Genomic DNA, 10,169 nt, shown 5'->3' with positions numbered 1-10,169 from the left:
TTGCCAGCCAACAGGAAGCAGAATCAGGCTTTGAACCCCGGGCCAAGAGGCCCAGCTCTTGTCTCTCCTAGAATGGCCAGAGGGTCAGGAGCCGGGAATTCGAATCTTGGTAGTGGCCCTAACTGACAACAAGAGTCACTTTAGCCTCTGGGCTTGTTTCCTCATTTCCACCCCCCTCCTCCTGCCACCTACTCTGGACTCTACAGGGGACCTAGGGAACTTAGGGAGTCCAGGTGCTCCCAGAAACTGTGTGAAAAATTGCTTTCATTTGAATACATGGACTTGAAAGGAGTCTGGCACCCAGACTGTTATAAATGACTGGACGAATTGACCCCAAAATTTGAGATACAAAGAAATCAAGTTCTGCTAAAGGCAACACGTGTCCAAAATTATATATGCATAATTGGATCAAATGAATGTAGAACAGTTGTTTGTGTTCTTTTCACAGAGAGCAGGATGTAATTAATTAGATAAAAATGACAGAACAGTGTATCTAATTGCTCAGTAGAAACTGAAAAATTTGCAGATAATTGCAATTCCATCAGAAACGTTTGGATATTATATACTTTATGTTGACATTTTTAAGGGGATTTAATGTGTATTTCTATTTCCCAGAATCTTATTTGTAAAAAAATACCATGCCTGTCTTTAATTAGCTTCAATATTTACCTTTATTATTCATAAACACAACTAAGACATTGATGTGTTATTGGAATGATTGTGGCTTTGCACATTTGTCTAAGCATCTTAATTTATTTAAACTTTAGTGAGCACACCATCTACATAAGTTTTTCACTGTTACATGAGTAAGTCCCTCCTGACGGTCAAGTCAGAAATTGAAAAGGCACCACTGAGGCATGATGGGTACTTCACACTCAGGCACTTAGCCTGACGTGTGGCCATTTATTGGGATTCTTGGGGCAGCAAGGATGGTGGATTCCAAACTTGCCCACACTTGCGAACCGCTTGGGAAACTAACCAAAAGCCACGGATGTCTGCCCAACCCCAGAAAGCGTGATTTCCCTGGTCCGGCAAGTGGCTGTGACTTTGGAGTTTTTGAAACTCCAAAGGTGATTCTAATGTGGAAACAGTTTGGTGTTGGAGGAAAGGGCTGGTTCTGAATGCCAGGAACTTTCCCACCTGAACAATAAGAGAATGGGGCAGATGAGTGTCACTCAAGATTCCACAAGTGTGGGGACCAACTCTTGGTGCTCATGGAAGAAAGACAAGAGTGGGTTACTGCAGGAGGAGAGCTGGGATTTGTGGGTGGAAGTCCTGGGAAGCCCTAAGCTTCCTCCTGGTCACCACCCTCTCCCTGGATAAACCTGTCAGGGATGGAGGGGACCTGGCCCCAGGAGTGGGGCAGGGAAGGTCTAGGATGCAGTGAGCACGCTACTCTCATGTCCCACGTGGGTGAACTCGTGAGAAAGCCCACCTAAGCCAAGGTGCAGACAGGCTCTTTGTCTGGAGCTCTTTGTGCTACACACAGGAAGAGAAGGGGGAACAGGGTATGGAAGCTGCTTATACAACCCCTGCCTCCGCCTTCTTGATAGATCCTCTCTAATGTGTATCTGCACACCCCCACCCCTACAACTGAGGGTCCTCAGAGCTTTCCCAGACCCCAGTCACAGCTGAGCTAACAGAAGGATTCCAAGCATTGAGCGGTGGCACAGGCTTGCCGAGAGAATTCTTGTGACACCTGCAAATGGAGTGAGAGCAGATTTTCTAAGGAGAATAGGATTAAGGAAAAGGTTCAGACGTGGTCTCTAGCCAACTGGCTGCTGCTGCTAAGTCGCTTCAGTCATGTCTGACTCTGTGCGACCCCATAGACGGCAGCCTACCAGGCTCCCCTGTCCCTGCGATTCTCCAGGCAAGAACACTGGAGTGGGTTGCCATTTCCTTCTCCAGTTCATGAAAGTGAGAAGCCAAAGTGAAGTCGCTCAGTCATGTCCGACTCTTAGCGACCTCATGGACTGCAGCCTACCAGGCTCCTCCATCTATGGAATTTTCCAGGCAAAAGTACTGGAGTGGGGTGCCATTGCCTTCTCCGCCAGCCAACTGGCAGACTCTAAAATCCAGATACTGAATGAGAGATGTGCCTGCATGCTCAGTCACTAAGTCTTGTCTGACTCTTTGCAACCCCATGGACTGTAGTCCTCCATCCATGGGATTCTCCAGGCAAGAATACTGGAGTGGGTCACCAGTCCCTTCTCCAAGGGTCTTTCTGACCCAGGGCTCAAACCCAGGTCTCCTGCATTGCAGGTGGATTCTTTACCAGCTGAGCTACCAGGGAAACTCATGAGAGCGGATGGTAACAGTAATGATCAGTGATAGGAGTGATCAGTAATGATCAGTAACAGCAAAAATTACTGCTTATACATTTCCTCTGCCGCAGGCATTATATGAAGCATTTTACAGGCAAGATCATTTTTAATCTGCCCAACAGCTCTGATGTATGTATTTTAGCTCTATTTACATCTGTGGAAATGGGGGCCCAGAAAGGTTAAGTACTTTGCTCACGGTCACACAGTGGGAAAAAAAAAAAAAAAAAGAAGGTCACACAGTGAATATCGGAACTGGGAATTGAACCAGGCTGATCTCACTCGGGGGTCTATGAACATAAGTCAGACACCAGCCACCTTATTTGACAGCTGGAGGGGATGGGGGAGACCCAGGTTTAATGTCCCAATTCCCTTCCTCCCCACCTGGGAAAATTGTTTAATTCCTCTGACCTTTGCTTCCCACTGCTGTCCATCTCCAGGCAGTTTTACACATAGCAAAAATAATGGGGAAAACCCCATGAGATTTCACACACTTTGTCTCCTGCTGAGATCCCCCAGAACAGAGGGGGTGGTGAAATGTCAAAGAGAGTGCAAAGATGAGACTCCTGGGGGACAGGGATCAGTGATGCCATGGTGGTGGAATTGGAAATAACCTTGAACTTTTTAAAATCTACATCCTAATTGTCTTCCAAGATGTTTCCTCTTTCCAGACCGGCACACCCCTGCACCACCTCTTCCTTACCTTATCAAAATTCCACCAGTTCTTCAAAGCTAACTCTGATATCATCACAGATACAGGATCTACTTGCTCTGTCTCTGGGTCTGGTTGGCTGCTTATCTGTCTGTAGCCCCAACTTGTGCTCATCCAACCACAGATATAGGCTATTTGAGGTTCATCACCATCTCTCCTTTTTTTTTTTTTTTTTTTTAAATTTTGGTTACACTGGATCTTTGTTGCTACACAGCCTTTCTCTAGGTGCAGGGGCTACTCTCTAGTTGCTTCTCACTGTGGTGGTTTCTCTTGCAGAGCATAGGCTCTAGGCACGTGGGCTAAGTTGTTATGGCACATGGGCTTAGTTGCCCTTTGGCAAGTAGAATTTTCCCAGACCAGGGAACGAACCGGTGTCCCCTGCACTGGCAGGTGGATTCTTAACCCCCTGGACCATGCAGGAGGTCCTCATCACCTCTTTCATCAAGCTGTTTCTAATTCATCAGCTTCTGCCAGAGGACCCTCTGAGCTTGTGCCCAGTAGCCTGTGAAGCCTTGGGCTGTGTGTAGTGGGCAGGCAAAGGCTGGCTGAGCTGAATGGGTGTGAACAATGCAGGTCTGAGATAATTAGAAGTTAGGAATCTCCTTCCACTCCCATCTCCACCCCACCCCACCCCAGAACCTGAGGTTCTCAAAGCAACAGTGGATGCCATTAACTTCTGAATTTTTTTTTAGTTGGAAGATAATTGCTTTGCTATATTGTGTTGGTTTCTGCCGTACGTCAACATGAATCAGCCACAAGCATACATATGTCCCCTTCTCCCTGAATCTCCCTCCCCATTCTCCCCTCCGGCCCCGGGTTGTCACAGAACACTGGGTTGAGATCCTTGTGTCATATAGTAAATTCCCACTGGCTCTCTATTCTACATATGGTAATGTATTGGTTTCCATGTTATTCTCTGAATTCATCCCACCCACTCCCTCCCTTCTGAATTTTAAAGAGAACCTATAATTTTATAACTAATCCATAAAGAAGTTTTCTTTCATTTTTTTTAAGTTGGAGAAAAACTGCTTTACAATGTTGTGTTAGTTTCTGCTGTACACCACCATGAATCAGCTATATGTATACATACATCCCTCCCCACCCCCATCTCGAGCCTCCCTCCCACCTAGATATAAGTTCTCTTTAAAAACAATTGGAATATTATAGACGAAGGAAAATTTCTTTCTGGCCACCATGCCCGCTCTGGAGTCATTGCTGTTTGTAACCGGCGTGTGTAACCAGGCACATTCTGGCTGGCACAGAAGCCTGTCCCCATTCCCACCATGACATGAATCAGTGTTGTGGGCTCTCATGATGGCATCATTCTGCCGCTCGTCTTTGGCCAGCCACCAACCCCTCCCCAATCCCAAACCCATAAAAAAACTAGATGTGAAATGCTCTGTTGTGAGCTTAGAATTCTTCTCCAGGACGCTCTGGCTACCGGCTTGGCAGCAGTCAGGAGTTTCCGGTAGCCTCCTTTGTGTCAGGCCAGGGGGGGTCAGGGTTGTCACAGGGAACCAATCCCTCAGCCGTGACTTGGCTGGGCTGCCCAGTGTTACCCTTCACTGGGTGGGGTGGGGGGGTGGGGGAGAGCGGGCACTCTAGGCTAGCCCAGGAAGCAGGAATAATAGTACATACCTCAATGTGTTGTCTTGAGGATAAGCTGAGAAATTGTGTGTGGAAGCTGCACAAGCTCATGGAAGACAGGAGAGAATATTAAAAGGTTATTTCCACGGTTGACTTCAAGAAGGGATCTTGGTCAGGCTTTCTTCTTTTAAGGGATCGCTACCCTAAGGAAGGGCTTTCCCTGTGGCTCAGCAGTACAGACCCTGCCTGCCAATGCAGGAGAGGCAATAGACTTGGATTCGATCCCTGGGTCGGGAAGATCCCCTGGAGTAGGAAATGGCAACCCACTCCAGTATTCTTGCCTGGAAAATTCCATGGACAGATGACAGGCTACAGTCCATGCAGTCGCAAAAAGTCAAACACAACTGAGTGACTGAACACAGTGCAGGCTAAGGAAAATGATGTAACGACAGAAGTATGTTACTTGCCAGACAAAAATTACATGGTGGGATTGTGAGCACTTCTGTCAGTCATGCCTTTAGAAAGATCCTGTGGTCAGAGTGGGCCTGAGTCCTGGGAGACATGATGGTCGAGATTGCAGTCTCCCTAAGTACAATGTGTTTGGGTGGGAGTTTGTTTTTCAGACCACAGGCAATTGCATCAAATGACTAGTCTCTCTGGATGGAATTCAAGCCTGGGAATATCTGTGATTGTGTTTGGGGCAGACTCCAAGTCAGCCTGGGCAGCAAAGTCGGGGGATGCCCTGCCAGCTCCTGCTTAGTTGGCATCCAGAGGGGAGGAACCTTGTCATTAAACGGATGGGCAAGAAACAGCAGCTCCACGACTTCTGTCTGCAATTGTGGTCTCGAGTACTCTTCCCTTCCCTTCCTTTGGAGGTCAGTTTCCACACGTTCTCAGCTCTGTTCCTGATCAAGGCATCCCCTCCCCCTCTCCCCCTACTTTTCCCCATCCAACCAGCAATCGCAGCTCCCCTCTTTGTCCCCCACTAACCACTGCTCCACTTCCCCAGAGGGACATCTCCAGGTCAGTGTTCTGGGGACTTCTACCTCTCTCTGGTGATTTTCTAGGTCTCAGTCATGGAATGGGCCACCTTAGCTGCTGCCAAATCTCATGTGACCCAGGACAAATGGCCATGAACATTAAATCTTTCATTATCACTTTTTGTGGAGGGGGGAGGGGAGCAGGGAGAAAAATTTTAGACCTAGAGCATCTTTCTACTATCAGAAAAAGCTTGCTGTGTATATGTCATGCTGATATACAGCCACTCACTTTAGAGAATAATTAGTGTTTTTTCATTTTTAAAAATGGACCCCACTCTATGACTTCACTTTTTCTTTTTTGGCCAAGCTGCATGGCTTACTGGATCTTTGTTCCCCAACCAAGGATGGAATCTGCACCCCTTGCAGTAGAAGCATGGAGTCTTAACCACTAGACCACCAGGCAAGTCCCTGCATATTGTTAAACCTTGTATAAATGGGGTTAAAGTATATAATAGAGACTTCCCTGGGAGTCCAGTGGGTAAGACATTGAGCTCCCAATCCAGGGGACCCAGGCTCAATCTCTGGTCAGGGAACTAGATCCCACATGCTGCAAAGACCCAGTGCAGTCAAATGAATAAAAAGAAAAATGTATATAATAATGCAAACAAACAAATTAAGAACTCCTTTGATTCTCTGGCCTTTTTCAGTATACCTCTTTTTTTTTTCTCTCACAGTTGAACTTCTCTAAAGAGAAGTCTCATCTTGCTTGTTTCCAGGAGTCAGCTCTCATTCTCTTTTCCCTACTTCAGCCTCCACTGAACCCCACCCCATCTACAAGGACCGTATGTTGTCCAGTCCTCAGCCACCAGGCAATTTGCACTGTGGGGATTCTGAACAACTTTATTTTAAAAATTATATAACTTGGCAGACCTCGCTTTTCCTTGCCTGGGTTCAGATTGCAAGTCCTCACTATAGCGGACCCTGCGGTCCAGAACGATGGCAGTTGTCTGAGTGGTTTAATGTGGTGCTTGAGGCTACAAGCCCAAGTATCTTCAGCTCACAAAGAAGTTAGGAGAAGAGTTCCCTGGCCGCCTGGACATCTGCAGCGAGGGGACTCCCCAGGTCACTGGTTTCTTTGAAGTGTTTGTAGCAGGAAAGCTGATTGACTCCAAGAAGGGAGGCGATGGCTACGTGGACGCAGAGGGCAAGTTTCTGAAGCTGGTGGCCATCATTAAAGCCGCTTGGCTTGATGTGCCCTAAAGACAGAGACCAGTGACCTTGGCCCAGCCCCTCTTAGCAGACGCTTCATGACAGGAAGGACTGAAATGTCTCTTGGACGCCTGGTCCTTCCCTGATGTTCACATGGCCGCGGTTGGAGCGGGATGGGCACACTGGTCTTTGCCTGTGTGTGTGTGGGAGTGTGTGTGTATCCCCAGAAGCCTAATGTTGCTCACTGGTCCTGCTCCCCTCCCCATCCCTCATCTCCCTGCATCTCCCTGCCCCCATGTCTTCCTTCTACCCTCTGGTGTTTGGGGTGGTCCTGCTCCAGGCTTCCTTTTCAAGGGGAAGCCGAGAGCAGGATCAGGATGAGTGAGTCTCAGATTTCAGCAGCAATAGCAACAGTTCACAACTCAATAAATGGTGATGAGGTTAACAACAACAACAAATTATATAACTTAATTCAGATAGCTTCCTTTGTGGCTCAGCTGGTAAAGAATCCGCCTGCAACGTGAGATACCTGGGTTTGATCTCTGGGTTGAGAAGATCCCCTGCAGAAGGGAAAGGCTAACCACTCCAGTATTCTGGCCCGGAGAATTCCATGGTCTGTATAGTCCATGGGGTCGCGAAGAGTCAGACACGACTGAGCGGCTTTCACTTTCTTCATTTTAATTCAGAGGGATAGAACTCTGTCTGGCGTCTTTAACAACAAAATGCACCGTGCCCTAAAATGTACACATTTTGGGCTTCCCTGGTGGTCCAGTGGTTAAGAATCCCCCCTGACAATGCAGGGGATATGAGTTTGATCTCTGGTCTGAGAGGATCCACCTGCCTTGGAGCAACCAAGCCTGAGAGTCACAACAACTGAGCCCACAAGCCCTAGAGCCCGTGCTCCGCAGCAAGAGAAACCACCACAATGAGAAGCCCGAGTACAGCAACGAGGGAGTAGTTCCCGCTCGCTGCAACTTGAGAAAGCCCGAGGGCAGCAATGAAAACCCATTGGAGCCAAAAGTAAATAAATAAACCCTAAAAAAAAAAAGTACACGTTTTACTAAAGGGAAGGCCCTCCCCCAGCAAATATTCTTGTCTTTTCTATTGATAGACGTATCTGAAAGACAGTCTGTGCTTTTGTGTTTATCAGTCAAGGCCGCAATTACTATTTCAGGGCATGAAACTTTGGACCCAGCATCAATTTGGGGATAAGGGAGCAAAGTTCACATTTTCATTCAGATGTCATTTGAGAAGGGAGCAAAGTTCACATTTTCATTCAGATGTCATTTATAAACATAGTGATAAAAAGATCCTTAAGAACCCCATCTTTTTTCATCCCTGTGCTCCTCTCTCTAACTATAACCCCCCATCCCCCACCAAAGATGACCTTTGGAAACTAAATTTTCAGTAAGTGGGACATTAGCTGTTCTTATTTTGTCTGAAATATTTTTTCCCCCTTTATCTTATACCTGGAACCTCCTGAATGTTTTTCTAGTGTCAAATATATGCACAGGCCCCTTTAAAAATGTTATAAGCATTTATTTTACAATATTTAAAATAGGTTTTTAATATATTTTGTTTTATAAAGGAAAAAATGATAAACATATCTGTATTCATACCCAGTTCAAATGATAAAACATTTCAGGTATGGTTAGAGCTCTCCTACCTAATCACAGGCCTCCTCCCCATCAGCTTAAAACCAGACAGAATACGGTGTTTAGTTATGCCTCTATTCTTTATACTTTTGCTATTTGTTTGTATCCTTAAGCAAAATACAGTCTTATATTGCATATTTAACATTTTATAAGCATTATCATCCAATAAGTGTTCTGTAACTTAATTCTTTCACCAAATATTATAAAGCTTTCCCCCAATACTTGTAAGCGTCATTTATATTCATGTGCATATCTCTAATTCCTTCATTTTTCCTGCTATATAAAAACCTAGCATGAAAATACCCCAATTTATTTATTCATTCTCTCGCTGTTGGATTTTTCAAATTTTTTCCTTCTTGCAAACACTACTACGTGAACTTTCTTTTGTGTGTCTCCTGTACACATATGCAGGGTTTTTTCCCCTAGGATGATGGTCTTAGAACTTGGCTCATGTTCTCCCCAAGATAATTTTGAAATTATTATGTATCTCTTTCCAAATTTTAAGTTGTCATCTAAATTTTTAAATCATAAGTTTATATTTATTTAAAAATTGATATTGGAGTATAGTTAATTAGCAATGTTGCATTCATTTCAGGTGTACAGCAAAGTGATTCCATTATATATATGCATGTATCTATCCTTTTTCAAGTTTTTTTTCCCATGTAAGCTATTATATCATAAGTTTAAATATTAGTGTGAGCCATGTGAATCTGCTATATTTGTTGGTTGAAGGTGATTGAATATTAATTTCCTTTAGTTCAGACTGATAGCTGCAAAGAATGTAGTGTCTTATAAATATCATTTAAAACTAAAATTGTTACTCCACTTTTCAACATGTATCCAATGGAATCTAAATATCACAGTAATTTGATACTTGCTATTATCCACTTTAAAAATACTCAAACTCCTCCTTGCAGGCCAAAATTTTATGTAGCTATTTTTCTCATTTATCTTATATTTCCATTCCATTTAGTTAATAAAATTTCTCTTAACATATATTTGAAGCCTTCTAATGCTAAGGCGATGGCACCCCACTCCAGTACTCTTGCCTGGAAAATCCCATGGATGGAGGAGCCTGGTGGGCTGCAGTCCATGGGGTCGCTAAGAGTCGGACACGCCTGAGCGACTTCACTTTCACTTTTCACCTTATGCATTGAAGAAGGAAATGGCAACCCACTCCAGTGTTCTTGCCCGGAGAATCCCAGGGACAGGGCAGCCTGGTGGGCTGCCATCTATGGGGTCGCACAGAGTTAGACACGACTGAAGCGACTTAGCAGCAGCAGCAGCAGCAATGCTCTCCCAATGATATTTTTCTACAATAAAAATATGTATATAGATTGAAATACTCATGCTTTAAAATTTCTTATGAAAGTAAGGCTCTAAGAGTTAAAATTTTCTTCTGCTTTGAGTTACAGCAACAATTATTAGTATACACTTAAGCAAAGCAACATAATTATAACAGAGATTTGTTTAATAAATAATTATTAAATTTAAAAAGTGAAATTTGATTGTAAAGGCAGCTCCATAAGGTTGATGGGGCTTAATTTGTTATCAGTTTGCCATGGATGAATGTTACATATTACTTGGCAGAGGCAAGATTCAGCATCAATTCTGTCCTTATTTTCTGTTATGGATGTGGCTTCTGAGTGACTTTGCTCCTGTAGATAGACAGGAATAAAGGATTTTTTTTTTTTTTGAGAACTAA

At 44.6% G+C, this 10,169-nt stretch overlaps 1 protein-coding gene across 1 annotated transcript; it reads left to right on the top strand.

Annotated features, from left to right (window-relative positions):
* The first annotated feature begins 6,596 nt into the window (after positions 1–6,596).
* Positions 6,597–6,860, top strand: LOC129650848 (selenoprotein W-like). The gene is given in 1 exon segment (XM_055579649.1): positions 6,597–6,860. A coding segment is annotated over 1 exon segment (264 nt).
* Positions 6,861–10,169: the final 3,309 nt, after the last annotated feature.

This window comes from Bubalus kerabau, chromosome 4 (assembly GCF_029407905.1).
Source record: "Bubalus kerabau isolate K-KA32 ecotype Philippines breed swamp buffalo chromosome 4, PCC_UOA_SB_1v2, whole genome shotgun sequence".
In the NCBI taxonomy this organism is placed as follows: Eukaryota; Metazoa; Chordata; class Mammalia; order Artiodactyla; family Bovidae; genus Bubalus; species Bubalus kerabau.
Note: the sequence above shows the minus strand (reverse complement) of the source record. Positions and strands in the feature narration are given on the sequence as shown.